The sequence below is a fragment of the Anas acuta genome, chromosome 24 (genome assembly GCF_963932015.1).
Source record: "Anas acuta chromosome 24, bAnaAcu1.1, whole genome shotgun sequence".
Lineage (NCBI taxonomy): Eukaryota > Metazoa > Chordata > Aves > Anseriformes > Anatidae > Anas > Anas acuta.
In genome coordinates this window covers 7,008,516-7,022,273 of record NC_089002.1, presented here as the reverse complement: position 1 = coordinate 7,022,273, position 13,758 = coordinate 7,008,516, and the positions used below count along the sequence as shown (strand labels likewise).

Below are 13,758 nucleotides of genomic sequence, written 5' to 3'. Positions count from 1 at the left end.
AGAAATTTCGGCATTTCCCTCGGCGGGTTTCACTTCGCCTCTCCCTGGCCTTAACGGCTCCCATCCGCGCGGTTTGGGTGCAGGCCCAAGATGCGAAACGAGCTGTGGTTTTTGTCTGCGTGGGGAAAGGTCTCTGAAATGTCCCCAGCCCATCGCAAACAAGGCTGGAAACGACTTTGAGAAGTCGTCCGTCCCTTTCTCTTCCCGTTAGCGGAGCTGCAGCGAGGTGGCTTTGCTCTCGGCGCCTCGCTTCTGTGGCTGCTGTGGCCGCCGCCGGGCCCCACTGGCTCAGCACCGCGCCGAGCTCTGTCGGGCAGCCCCTCACGTGGCCGGGAAACGAAGCTTGGCCATAATTAGCGAGTGAGTTAGGCACGGAGTTTGTGTGCAGGGCAGTGAAGCGTCGCATCCTCTCCTTGCGTGCATCTCGTGCTCGCAGACTCAAACGCAGATGCAGGCTCCGTTCTGCCAGGAGAGCTCCCAGACACGGCCCTGTGAGCCCACAGAAATTCCTGACGGAGGGACCCGGGCTGCTGGCGCTGGGGCTGGGCAGGGCGAGGTGGGGGCACTGCGAGGTGGGGGCACTGCGAGGCAGAAAGTGAGCAGGGAAAGCGAGCCGGGTGTGCAGGCAGCTGGAGGGTGCCCTGAGCACCCCACATCCCGCACCCTGCACCCCTCAGCCAGCAGCTCCAGGCCTGGGCTGTGCCCCCTGTGCCCTCCCTGCCGCCTTTTTCCCCATCAGGGCCAGGATCTGAGCATCTGGGGCCGGTTCTGGCCCCTCTCTGGGGACGCCGGGTGCTGCTGCTGCATGGCCGAGCCCCCATGCATGTGGGGACGGTGACGCTGAGCCCTGCCACGGCCTCCCTTGGTTTTCCCTGCTGAGATGAGAAGTCCTCGATGTCCTTGATCGCTGAAATACGGTGAGAGCAATGCTGAAGGTGCAGCTCGGGAGCAGACGGGGCTGGGGAATGCCCCAAAATCTCCCCTCTGCCCTTTGCTTGCTGCCGACAGCCGCTGGCAGTGTTTGAAGGCGCTGGGGCCAGGCCGGATCTGGTGCTTCACACACATGGGGGAAGGGTTTGCGGCTGGGGAGGGCGGCAGCCTTGTTTGCTCTGTCTGCACCTGCTTCCTCTCGCCTTCTCTGCGCTTCTTTGGGGCAGCTTCACCTGGGGCAGGCTCAAAGGCCGGGGCCGGGGAGCTGCTGAGCGCCGCAGTGCTGGTACAGCCGGGAGCCAGCTGGGCCTGGGGTCTGCAGGAACACCCCCAGGGAACAGGAGGGTCTGGGCTGAATGAACGTGGTTGCAGGGATAATTCTGTGCTCCCGGGGTGTGTGGGCACTGCTGGAGCCGTGCAGCAGCCCCCTGGTGTGGCTCGGCTGCCGGGAGCACGCTGGGCTTGCACAAGCAGAGAGGTTTTGGGGCACAGCCGGAGGAGCTGAGCTGTCCCTGCAGCTGGCTGTGGGAAGCCTCTGGGACCTGTAACTTCTGTAAAGCAGCTCCTGGAGATGGACAGGTCACGATAAATCCATCTCCTCCTGGAGCTATGGAGAAGACTTGGTAAAAGCCCGACTGCTGCAGGCTTCTCTGCTCTGGAGAAGCCCCTGGTGGGGCTTTGAGCACCCGGTGGCTCTGTAAGCAGAGCAGTGCCAGCAGCCCCCCCTGAGCACACCCCCATGCGCAATGCTGCAGCCTGCCCCGGGGCAGCCAGGGCCAGCAGTGAGCCCACAGCACCAAACGGGCACAGCAGGACCATGCCTGGGAGCCTGGCACTGCTGATGGAGGCCAAACACAGCCCCCGGGCACTCATCCTGCCCTGCCTCTGCCTCCCATCTGCCCACCCCGGGCAGGGCTGGGTGCTGGCCAGTGCCCAGCGCTGTTTGCCTTCAGCAGAGGCTGTCCCAGCCCGGGCCTGGGGACGGCTGCAACTCCGGGAATTTTTTTCTCGAGCAGGAAGCTGAAGCATTTCCTCCTCCAGCCGCAGCTGATTCTCGCAGAGCGAGTTTTGCAATCCCATAGGTTTCTGTTCTCGCAGCGGGGAGGTGCCTCCCTCCACCTTGCAGCTCTGTTTGCTTGTGTGTTGTGTGTGCTTTTTGTGTTTTTTTTTTTTTTTTTTTTTTTTCTTTTGCATCTGTCAGTGTTTTGCCGCTGGCCCCGACAGGTCCCAGCGGCCGGGTGGTTTTGGGCAGAGCCAACGGCGTCCTCCCTGCCTCTCATGCGCAGCCCTTGGCGCAGAGCGGCGCCGGCGAGGTAGGAGGCTGGGAGCTGCGTGCCGGGGCCATGCTGTGCCGTCGGCGTCCCCGGGCACTGCCAGGAGCAGACAGACGGATGGCCGGGTGGACAAACGGCCGGGCGCATGGTGGTGGGGCCGGGCAGGGGGATGCGAGCAGCCGCCGGGGTGACCTCTGTGCTTCCCCGCAGCGGCGGTGCAGGCGATGCAGAGCACCCCCAACTACCTCTGGAGCACGGACGATCTTCTGGGCCAGGGCGCCACGGCCTCCGTCTACAAAGCTCGCAACAAGGTGAGGAGGTGCCAGGGAGGGTTATAAGGGGGTGGTGGATGCCCCAAAACCACGGTGCCCCCGCGCCCCGGCCCTCCTGCCCCGCAGTGTGGGGATGCTCCGCTCGCCCTCGCCCTGCCGTGAGCCGCAGCTGCCGGCAGTGCTGGGGCTGTTTGGGTTTTATTTTCATTTTTTTTCCCTTGGTTGCTTCCCCCAGCAGAGTTCTGTGGGGTGAGGGCTGCTTTTAGGGCTCGCTGGGGCTCACAGTGCGGATGCTCCCTGCATCGGGGTGGGAGCTGCTCTGGGGAATGCCCAGAGGTTTTGAAAACCCCATCCGTGGCGATTTGCATACATCATGCAAACACTTGCCAGGGCTGGAACAGAGACTTTCAGCCCCACTGGCCTTTGAAGTTTATTAAGCAAGCTGTCTCTGCGGGGCTCGGGGCTGGGAGGATGCTTTGAAAACAGCCCTGTCCTGCAGGGAGCAGGCGGGGGACTGTGACAGCAGCATAAACACGCTCCCACCGAGCACATGGGCTTCAGAGGCAGGAAGCAAACAGAGCCGAGCAATATCTCTGGCTTTTGCAATGCAGACAGCAAAGGCTGAGGAAGCCTGTTCAGAAAGCAAGCCCTGTTGTGAACACAGTTTGCATCCAGAGCGGGCTGAGAGAGCAGTGCTGGAGCTAACGCTGCTGTTGGGGGCACAGGCAGGGTGACGCTCCATTTCCTTTTTTTCCTTTTCCTCCTTTCCCAGAAATCAGGGGAGCTGGTCGCTGTGAAGGTCTTCAACAATGCCAGCTACCTCCGCCCGCAGGAGGTGCAGATGAGGGAGTTCGAGATGCTGAGGAAGCTGAACCATAAAAACATCGTCAGGTTATTTGCCGTGGAGGAGACGGTAAGCGGGGCCGCGGCTCGGAAACCACGGTGCCGGCAGTGCCGGGATGGGGCAGCCACCCACGGCCTCACCGCCGCTCCCCGCTGCAGGGCAGCAGCAAGCAGAAGGTGCTGGTGATGGAGTACTGCTCGAGTGGCAGCTTGCTCAACGTCCTCGAGGACCCAGCGAACGCCTTCGGCTTGGCCGAGCCCGAGTTCCTCATCGTGCTGCAGTGCGTGGGTGAGCGGGGGCTGCGCGCGTCCCCGTCCCCGTCCCCATTCCTGGGGCTCTGGGACAGGCTGGGACCACCCGGTGCTGGGGTTGTGGGCGTTTAGGGCAGCCTGCATGCTCAGAGATAGCACCTGGGGCAGGTTGGGTTGGTGAGCGCTGCTCTGGGGGAAACCCGAGGATCTCCGTGCCCAGCAGCAATGGGACTGGGCTGTGCTTCCCCACGTGCTCGCTCCTCGGCTCCATTTCCCCAAAGTCACGCTGGTTCCCATGAACACACAGCCAGCCCTGGGGCCTGTCCCCGCTCTGGTCCTTCTTTTACCCCTGCATTCACCCAAAGCCCGCTTGAGCAGAGAGCTCCAGGCCCACGCTTCCCTCCTGCTCCCAGTGGCGGGGATGAACCACCTGCGTGAGAACGGCGTGGTGCACAGGGACATCAAACCCGGCAACATCATGCGGCTGGTGGGCGAGGACGGGCAGAGCATCTACAAGCTGACGGATTTTGGGGCTGCCCGAGAGCTGGAAGATGACGAAAAGTTTGTGTCCGTCTACGGGACCGAGGAGTACCTCGTGAGTAGGGCACGGGGACGGTCTGGTGGCCACGGGGTGTCCTGTGGGGTCCCAGTCCCCATCCCTCCAACAGCGGGGCGACACAGGGAGAAGCAGTGACCTGCAGAGCCCCACGTCAAAGGGGCCACGAGTTTTGAAGAGAGGGGCTCAGCATTTTGCTTGCAGCACCCCGGGCCACATTTTCCTTTGGGGTCGCAGCAGAAGAGCCCCAAAGGAGCAGTTTTAAATGCCCCAGGGCAGCGCCGCTCTCTGCTTTGCCCCTCCAGCACCCGGACATGTACGAGCGAGCCGTCCTGCGCAAGCCGCAGCAGAAGGCCTACGGCGTCACCGTCGACCTGTGGAGCATCGGCGTCACCTTCTACCACGCTGCCACCGGCAGCCTGCCCTTTGTCCCCTTCGGGGGACCCCGCAGGAACAAGGAGACCATGTGGGTACCGGGGGGCTCGGCGGCTGGGGGCTGCAGGACGAGCTGGTGGCGGCTCGGTGCCTGCCTGCAGCACCCTCTGACTGCAGGTGGCTCGACCCCATAAAACCCAGAGAGCCTGGAAACGTAGCTCGTGGCTGGCCGCGTGCTCTCTGCGGTGCGGGGAGCACACACAGCATGGTGGGGGGCCGTGTCCATTTGTCCTGCTTACCCTCCAAATATTTATTCAGGGGCTAAACAGTTGAAGAAGTTAGGGGTAATGTTCGTGTGAAACTTTTTGACTGTTTCTTGAGCTATTCTCTATCTCTGTGTTGTGTTTTCTTTTTGTAAATTGTGCCCTCCCAGCCCGCTCACACGCTCTCCTTTCCCTCTTTGCTGCACCCGGGGGCCGTGGTGCCCAGACAGGTGTCTCCTGGCTCCTTTCACCGAGGACAAACCGAGCCGTTTCCTCCCCCCAGGTACAAAATCACCACCGAGAAGCCCCCCGGGGCCATCGCGGGCGTGCAGAGGCAGGAGAACGGGAGCATCGAGTGGAGCTACGAGCTGCCCGTCACCTGCCAGCTCTCGGCGTGAGTGTCCCCAGTGGCACTGCGGGTCCCGCATCCCGGCCCCGCTCCCCGTGGGGCTGCAGCTGCACCCTGCCCCTGCCGAGCCCCCCCCATGGCCTGTGGTTACAGCAATATGCACAAAACCTCTCCTCGTTCTCCTCTTGCTGCCGCAGGGGGCTGAAGGACCAGCTCATACCCATCCTGGCCAATATCCTGGAGGCGGATCAGGAGAAGTGCTGGGGGTTCGATCAGTTTTTTGCAGAAACCAACGACATTCTGCACAGGATCGTGGTCGACGTCTTCTCCCTGCAGCAGGCTTCCTCGCATCGCATCTACATCCACCCCTACAACACGTAAGGAGCCCCCGGGAGAGGCCGGCTGAATTTGGGAATTGAGCTCCAGCGGGGCCCCGCTGGCCTCTGCGCAGTTTTGCCACGAGGAGATGCCGGCAGCCTGCTAAAGCGATGGAAACCTGAACACAAACCTCACGGCTCATTCCCCATCCTTTCATATATTTTTTTTAATTTTCAGTACCAGCAAGTTTTTAGACGCTGTCTTCAAACAAACGAGCATAGCTCCCCACCATCAAGAATATTTTTATGAAGGTCACCCCTACGAGCTGGATCCCAACCTGCAGGCCCACAGCTTCTGCAGAACCGCGCAGCACAGCCCGCTGACCCTGCTGAGCTCCGCCGAGCAGCCAGAAGAGGTGGTGGGAGTGAGATACAGAGACCGTGAGTACCCCCGGCAGCCTCGAGCATCGCAGCTGCTCCCGTTCCTGACACCCTGAGCAGCTCGGGGGCTTGTAGGGCTGGCAGGAGCCGTCCCTGCCGGTCTCCCTGAAAGCCCCCTGGCTGACTGCTCTCCACCTCTCCAGCGGCGCTCGACTTCCCAAAGTTTGTCCCCAAGGTGGACGTCGTGGCCGACTGCAGCACCGCCAAGGTAGGTGGGGATGGCCACGGGGAGCCTGGCAGCGGGGACACAGCCACCAGCACCGTCCCTTTCACAGAATCACAGAATTGTAGGGGCTGGAAGGGACCCCGAGAGATCATCGGGTCCAACCCCTTTGCCTTGCAGAGCGCAGTGGGCGCCGTGCACCAGACGCTGCGGATCGCCCAGGCGCTGCGGCGCTGCCAGGAGCTGGTGGCCAGGGGCCTGCACTGGGTGATGTGAGTGCCGGGGCTGCCTGTCCCTCCCCGTTTCACCGGGAGATTTGTGTTAAGGGTTGAAACGCTCGGGGTTTTCCAGCCTCTGGCAGGCAGTGGGGGCACTGGGAGGGAGCACAGCGTCCCCATACAAGGGACGCAGGTGCCAGGTTGGGAGGGGGCTACACCCCAATGGGGACTCAGTGTCTGAGGATGTTCCTGCCCCCGTTTGCTACTTTTGGGTCACCTTTTTCAGGCTGAGGAAAACATCATCATCATTATTAAAACCTTCTTGGTGCATTTTCACCATCTAATGCATTCCCCTGGGGCAGGAGCTCCTTGTGCCGTACCTGTGCAGTGCCCACTGACCAGCACCCTCCCACCCATCCCAGCCCCTCCCAGTGCCCCCAGCCCCTCATTCTCCTACAAGCAGCCCGGGGGGGAGAGCTGAGCCCTGGCACTGCCGGGGCAGGCAGAAAACAGGACGGGCCATTTTCTCTTGTGGCAGTGGGAACCTGAAATCGGAGTGCTCGAGGGTTCTGGAGCAGAGGAGAGGGGTGAACACGGTGCTCACCAGCCTGCAGCTGCTGGAGGTGAAGACCCGCGGGCTGTAAGTGCAGGGCTGGCTCTGCCGGCTGGGTGCTGGGTGCTGGGTGCTGGGAGCAGGGGCAGGCAGGACCCACAAAGGTGCCAGGGCAGCAGGCTGGGGAGGCTCTGATGCTGCTGCCGTCATCCCAATGTCACAGCTCAGCTATGGGGTCTCCAAGGTGCCTGAATAATCAGGAATAAATTCCAGGAGTGAGTTGGCATCTGGAGCGCAAGAGGCTTTTTTTGCTCCTTGTGCAGACTGCGTGGGAAGTGAGCTGCCGTGGCTGCTTCTCCCTCTTTGCTTCAGCTTTTAATTATCAGGCTCTGGTTTTGTGTGAGCCCAGGAGGAGTCCTTGGGCTCTGGCTCCTGCTCGGGGTTTTTGGGCTGTTGCAGCCCGCGACCACAGAGTAAGCACGAGGAGGAGGCAGGCGGGGGGGAGCTGTGCCCAGGTGCTGTGCTCCCCATCAGCCAGCGTGAGGCCAGCTCACATAGAATCAGACATTTTGGAACAAATGGGACACCACGGGGCGAGGTTTTACCGATCAGAGCTTTGCATCTCGTGGTTGGGTGCCTGAGCTGGGATTTATTGCCTGAGCCGACCACTGCCCCGCTCCCCCAGGGAGGTGTTTCTGTGCCCAGGTGATGGTTTGTTCATTTCCACCCCTGAATATTGAGGAATGTTCCTTGTCCTCAGGTACGAGGCTCTTCCCGGAGGCAGCGGGCTGCCGGCTCTGAAGGACTTGGCGGTGGTGAAGAGCCGGCTGCAGAGGGTGAGCAGCGAGGCAGGGGCTGGGAGCACCCATGGGTGCGGGCGGTGCTGGCAGGAGCCGGCCCCCACCTCCCTTCCCCACCTGCAGGTCGTGGAGGAGCTTTCCCAGTGCTCCCACAGCATCTACGACTTCCAGGGGGCACTGGATGGCATTTTGTCCGAGCTGGTGCAGCACGGGCAACAAGCGCACGAAGACAAAAGGTTTGCAGAGCGGCTCTACCAAAACCCCTGGGAAGGTTTTGCTGGCTTGGGTTTGATTTTGGGGCTGAGCTGGGTAACTGGGGGCGGGTACCCCATCTCCTAGCCTTCCTCCTGTGGCCTCATGCCTCCTTCCCTGTCCTTGTTTCACAGCATCCAGCAGCTCGAGTGCTGCCTGGAGAAGATGCAGCTCATACACAAGCAGTTCAGGAAGGCCAGGAATTGTCCGCGTGAGTCCCGGGGTGCACCTGGGGGGCGTCCCTGCACTGACCTGGGGGGGAAACAAATTATTTCCCTGCTGGTTTGTCCCGTGACAGTAATCCCAGGGAATGAAGCCCTGAAAAGACCCCCAGTGATCTGGGCATGGTGAAATTGCCCATTTATTGGGTTAGGAGCACAAAAATGCGTGGAGCTGGCTCCGGCAGGTGACCTGTGTCTTTCCTCCCCCAGGGCTGGGCTACAACGAGGAGCAGATTCACAAGCTGGACAAGTAAGCAGCACCCCCTCCCCTTCTGGCCCCAAAGCATTGCCAGGCGGACATTTGGCATTTCCAAGAGCAACTCACGGGGATGCAAAACGTTCCTGGGGCAAAGAGCCCTGCGGGGCACAAGAACATTTCAGGCCGGCTGCTGCCGCTCTGCTCGCTCAGTCTGGGGCTCGTTTATCCCCTGAGATGGTCCTTTAGGATGTGTCCATTTCTGGGGAAGTGCTTCCCTACCTGCCTGGCTTTCAGAGGTGGCACAGTGCCCGTGGGGCTTTTCTATCTGTAAAAATTCTCCTTTCATTTTCCATTGAAAGAGGAGAATTGAAATCTCTTCTTTGTCCTGCTTTGGTGTCATTTTCTTGGCACCACCACTTGTCCAGTCCCTCTCCACCCGTTCGGCTTCAGTCCTGCTGCTGTGTAACCTGGGCTTTTCATTTTCGTGCCTTTCAGGAAATAACATCTGCTCCCTTCCCCCCTTGCCTCTCCTGCTTTCAGGGTGAATTTGGGGCATTTGGCCAGGAAGGTTCTGCTGATTTTCCAGGACGAGTGCGTGCGGCAGTACCAGGACGTCCTGGCCCTGCACGGCAGCAGGATGAGGTACCAGCACGTGGGGTCTGGGGCTTGTAGAGCAGATCGTCCGTTCCCACGGGCCGTACATGTGGGCGGGAGGAGGATTTTCTACAGTGCCTTAGGATCGAACTCTGCCTCTGACCTGGTCCCGATTTCTGGCATGAGCATTGCACTGGATTTAGTGCTGGGGGGATTTTTAGGCCAGGGTTTGTCCAAGATGCCCAAAGGTCCCCAGGGGCAGCGGGCGGTTCCCCTGCGCCCTCCCCTCTACCTCAGCAGGCAAAGCTGGGGGTGTCTCTCTGCAAACCCTCACCACGGTGAGGTTTTGTTTTGGGGGCAGAAATTATAACCCACAGTGGGGCTCACCTCCTGCCACATCCCCTCACGCTGCTCTTAAATCTCCCCTCAGCTTCGGGGGCAGCTTTGTCCCAGGATGAAATCCGTCCCCAAAGCACGAGCCCCGTCCGTGCCCAAGCAGAGCTTCTGCTTTTACTCAGAGGAGGAGAGAAGCTGCTGCTTGTTTTTCTGCAGTATTTTTGCATCTGTTTTTTCTGTCCTTAGGCAGGACGCATCGTGAGTCACAACTGGATATTTAAAAATTGTTTTTACTTGAGTTGTAATTGCCTTATTTTGGGTTTCTTCCTGCTGGCAGCGAGGGTTTGTGGTGCGGTGGCTGTTTTCTGGGGACCAGAGGTGGACCATTCACCTTAAATATTCTTCCTTTTTTAAGGCCAAAACAAACTTTTTTTTTATACTAGGCTGTGTCACTCCTGAGGCACCTGCTGGCTGCGTGGCCCCGTTGCCCCAGAGCTGGCAGGATCAGGGGATCAGCCCCAAAACCTAAAGGGGTTCCCATGGGCTGGAGCCTGGGCAGGGTGGGCTGAGGGGGGAATGTTCTGACCTTTATGGGCTTCAGGTGTGAGAGGAGAGCCCACGGGTGGGGTACAAAACCTGGCACCCACCTTGCCTAGGAGCTCAGTCCTCTGCGGGGGACAGAGGAGGCAGAAGCGGTGCTCTGGAGCTGGCCCCATGTAAGCCACGCTTCCCCTAATTAGTTTGCTGTCGGTGCTGTTTGGATGGCCTTGCCTGTGGCGGCTGCAGTCACCACACCGTGGTGAATCTTTCCCTCGGGATTTTAACACTGAGCCAGCTTGGTTTGCAGAAAGCGATGCAAAATTAAAATTAAAAACAAAAACACACACACGCAAAAAACCACTGATAATCTCAATTGCTGACAAACACTGACTGGGGTTTTTACCGTCATTTTTCCTTTCTAGGAAGGTGTGTGAGACAAAAAAGCATCTGAAGAGGCTCAGCAACCGCATCGGCACCTGTGGCGTGGAGGCGATGGAGTGCCAGGAGTGCCTGCAGCACGTAGGTCCCCGCGCTGCCGCCCTGCTCGGGAGGGAAGCACCGGGCGCCTTTCAACAACTTGCTGCGGATTTGTGGGGTTATGCTTGGAGTTTTGGGAGTTTGCTTTGCTCCGCTGAGCAGAACAAGGGTTGGGTGAACCTTTGGCCGTGGCACTGAGTCCAAAACTGACGGCGTGGCGCTGGGGAGTTCGTGCTCAGCAGGCAGGAAATGGCAGCGGTAGAAGAGCCGATGTGTCACCTCCAGCTGTCACGGTGGATTATCTGACACCCTGGGGCACAGCCACCGGCCGATGCCCTTTGGTTAGGTCATTCTGCTTCTCCTGACGAGGTGGTGTGCAGGGTGTGACCATACACACGTCATTTCCCCAAGCGTTTGGTCACCCTCTGGTCCCTCAGCTAAGCAGGGTGCCCACGGGGAGGCTGCACGCACACAGCACCCGCGGATGAGGCCACGGCTCGCTGGGTGCCGGAGCTGCCAAATGTCTCCATCTCTGCAGGCGTTGGACACCTTTCCCCAGATGGCCTTGACGGAGAAACGGAGCCCGGCCCTGGTCCCCCCGGTGCCTTCCCCCGTCCCCCTGAGCCAGGCCCGCCGGGAGATGGCTTTCCAGTGAGTGTTTGGAAGGGGGCTCATGGACAGCCTGGTGCCGTGGGGACAGTGCCACCGCCTGCTGCTCGTCCTCCGTGGGACAGCACCAGGGCTCCGGCTCCGGCTCTGCAGGGCTGGTGTGGGGCTGGGGCTGCGCGGTGTCATCCCGGCTCAGTGCCCGTGGTTTGGGGTATCCCTGCTGCTCAGCCACCGCTTCTGCTTCTCCGGTGGGCAGGGGTCTCCGGGCAGCCCCCGTGTAAGTCCCTCGCTGTGTGTCCGGCAGGATGCAGGAGCTGCTGGAGCAGATGAAGTCAGTGACGTGCAACCTCCAGTTCAACAACAGCATCATCGAGCGGTGAGTGGGGTGCATCCTGCCCCGGGGGTGAGGACGGGTGGCAATGGGTGCTGGGGGTGCTGCCTGCGGGCTGGGGGACGAGCACCCCGGTGCCGTGGTGGGGACGGCTGAGCCCGGCGCCGAGCATGACCACAGCCCCTGGCACAGCTCCTCCAGCAGCACCACGTCTGCATCATCATCTGGCAGCAGGAGAGGGTTTATCTTGGAAATTGAAGCATGAGCTACTGCACAAGCTATGCAATGCCTGCTGCCCTCCTTCCAGCCCTTCCCTGTGCTGCTCAGTGCTGGCAGCTGCTGGCTGCCGTGCAGAAGCCGATGCTTTCTGCTCCTGGACAGAACTCCCTGCAGAATCCCACTGCTGGCAGCCCCCCCTTGGGTTTCTTCCTCTTTACACTTTTTTTTGAGGGTCTCAATGCAAACCAGCATGGATATCCATACCAAAACCTCAAAGAGCTTCAGATCGGATTTTGAAAGAAAAAATGAAATAAGGGTTTCACCCCAGCTTGGCTTCTATAGGACCAAGCGTGCTGTTGCAGCAAATCCACCATGAATAAAACAGGGCACAAAGGGAGGTCTGGCCTGCTTACGGCACAAAGAACTCATAGCAGCAGACGCAGGAACGAGCCCAGCCACCAGTGCCCAGCCCATGCCATGGTTTGGGACTGCACCAGCCCAGCCCAGCCCTCCCCAGCCAAATCCTCTGGTTTTGTTCCCGCAGGCTGAGCGGGGCTGCCCCCACTCCTGGCCTCTGAGGACACGGTGGATTTGCAGGTGCTGAAGCAAAGCGCTGCTGGCAGCGGGGAGCACACACACACCGTGGGTCCAGCGCTGTGCTCGAGTCGGGTGCCCGTGTCTGAGGAGCTGCCCCCGGTCCTACCTCTCCGCTCCGGCACTTTGCATGGTTCTCCAGTGAAAACTTGATGGGAAGTTGGCGCAGAGCGAGGGTTTTTCCTTTTGACAAGTGCTTGAAGGACTGCCACGGTTCTCTAGCTTCTCTGAACCACGATGTCGGGTGATAAAGAGGCTAGAAATGATCTCCTGCCCGTTTAGGGATTACCACCCCTGTTAACGTTCCTGTGCTCACTGGTGCCCCGCGGGCTGGGGCAGAGCCCAGGGCAGGGGGATGCTGCACCCCATGGAGGAGAGGCCGGGTCCGGCCCAGGACGGCTCCAGCGCTGCCCGCAGGGGGCTCGGGGCACAGCGGCCGTCCCTGCCCCCCCTCCTCCTGCCTCCCCTCCCGGCCTTGTCCCCAGCTCGGCCCCGTCCCGGGCTGCGGATGGCAGCAGGCGCAGGAAGCTGGGGGAGGTTTCTCTGTTTTGGTGCCTTTCTATAAATGCCACTGAGCTCAGTGTTTATGGACGTGTCTGTGTGTGTGTGTGTGTGTGTGTGTGTGTGTCTGTGTGTGTGTGTGTGTGTGTGTGTGTGTGTGTGTGTGTGTCTGTGTGTGTGTGTGTGTGTGTGTGTCTGTGTGTGTGTCTGTGTGTGTGTGTGTGTGTGTGTGTCTGTGTGTCTGTGTGTGTGTGTGTGTGTCTGTGTGTGTGTGTGTGTGTGTGTGTGTGTGTGTGTCTGTGTGTGTGTGTGTGTGTGTGTGTGTGTGTGTGTGTGTGTCTGTGTGTGTCTGTGTGTGTGTGTGTGTGTGTGTGTGCCGCATCCAAACAACCCTCACTGAAACGTCTCCAACCTCACCTGGGGGGTTGGTGAACGCCGAGGCAAAATCTCAGGCAAGGCGAGTCCCCTGAGAGAAAGCAGGCACATTTCTTTGGGGTGAAAGACAAGAAGAAATCCTAAACATCCACCTCATTAATAAATACGGGGTGAAAATGTGCATTCATCTGAGGAGGTGACGACAGCCTGGGTGGCAGGGCTGCAGCAGGGATGGGGACGGGGACCAGGGAACCAAGGCAGGCAACCTCGGGGCTTGCTGGGGATGTCTGAAGCTGCTCTGGGAAGGATGCAAGCAGGAAGCTCTCCTTTTATGCCCCAGGGGAGTGGCAGGGATGGGGAGCTCATTATTCCCTCCTCATTGACAGCCAGGAAGAGCCCAGAACGGTGAGGACGGGCCCTGCTGCTCTGCATCAGGGCTGCACCCAGTCCTTTGTTGGGGAATGCATTATGCTCCAAATTTCCTCCTGTTTTCTGACCTTGGGTGTTACGAGAAGCCGTAATCCTCTGGTTATCAGCTGAGTCAGCTGCTCGCCTGCAGCTCAGTGATAGGGGAAGCCCGGGTTTTCGGACTGTGAGCGTGCGATGGTATCAAGGCGCTCTTTGTGGGAAGCATCGGGTGTGCCACCCCCTTTGTCCACCTCTTCCTGCCCATCCCTGGGGTGATTTATGGCTTGTGACACATCCCACAGCCCGTGGTGCTGCAGGGAGCCCAGGATGGGTGACAGGAAAGTGCCTGGGCTGCAGGGAAGCCGGGCAGGGTGGCAGCCGTGTCCCAGCACAGGGGATGGGGTCAGTGAGGCTCCGAGGCAGCTTTTACACCCAGGGGGCTCCTGGCAGAGAGCAGGCAGAGTTCCCCAGCTCTTCCCACCCCTTGCAGACACAC

General features: G+C 60.1%; 1 protein-coding gene across 5 annotated transcripts; it reads left to right on the top strand.

The window, feature by feature from the left end:
- The first annotated feature begins 564 nt into the window (after nt 1–564).
- IKBKE (inhibitor of nuclear factor kappa B kinase subunit epsilon) lies at nt 565–12,563 on the top strand. 5 transcript variants are annotated; one of them, XM_068659930.1, is made up of 22 exons: nt 567–917; nt 2,155–2,243; nt 2,415–2,515; nt 3,249–3,389; nt 3,479–3,608; nt 3,937–4,166; nt 4,433–4,593; nt 5,049–5,159; nt 5,312–5,491; nt 5,670–5,872; nt 6,016–6,080; nt 6,216–6,307; nt 6,792–6,893; nt 7,567–7,642; nt 7,730–7,842; nt 7,993–8,069; nt 8,290–8,329; nt 8,819–8,920; nt 10,171–10,267; nt 10,764–10,876; nt 11,139–11,210; nt 11,929–12,563. In XM_068659930.1, exons 1-22 carry the CDS (start codon nt 895–897, stop codon nt 11,960–11,962), a joined length of 2,352 nt encoding a protein of 783 aa, XP_068516031.1. In that variant the 5' UTR covers nt 567–894; the 3' UTR covers nt 11,963–12,563. The 5 variants fall into 5 exon arrangements, with proteins under 5 accessions (XP_068516035.1, XP_068516033.1, XP_068516031.1 ...); XM_068659931.1 differs by having other exon boundaries at nt 568–917; nt 3,985–4,166; XM_068659932.1 differs by lacking the exon at nt 2,155–2,243 and having other exon boundaries at nt 566–917.
- The last annotated feature ends 1,195 nt before the right edge of the window (nt 12,564–13,758 follow it).

What these genes read in the sequence shown, in the direction of transcription:
- IKBKE (XM_068659930.1), top strand. Translation starts at nt 895, where the DNA reads ATGTCCTTGATCGCTGAAATACG. An exon ending in CCGACTGCAGCACCGCCAAG is followed by an intron (nt 6,081 to 6,215) that starts GTAGGTGGGGAT and finishes TTTGCCTTGCAG; the next exon opens with AGCGCAGTGGGCGCCGTGCA. An exon ending in AACAACAGCATCATCGAGCG is followed by an intron (nt 11,211 to 11,928) that starts GTGAGTGGGGTG and finishes TTGTTCCCGCAG; the next exon opens with GCTGAGCGGGGCTGCCCCCA.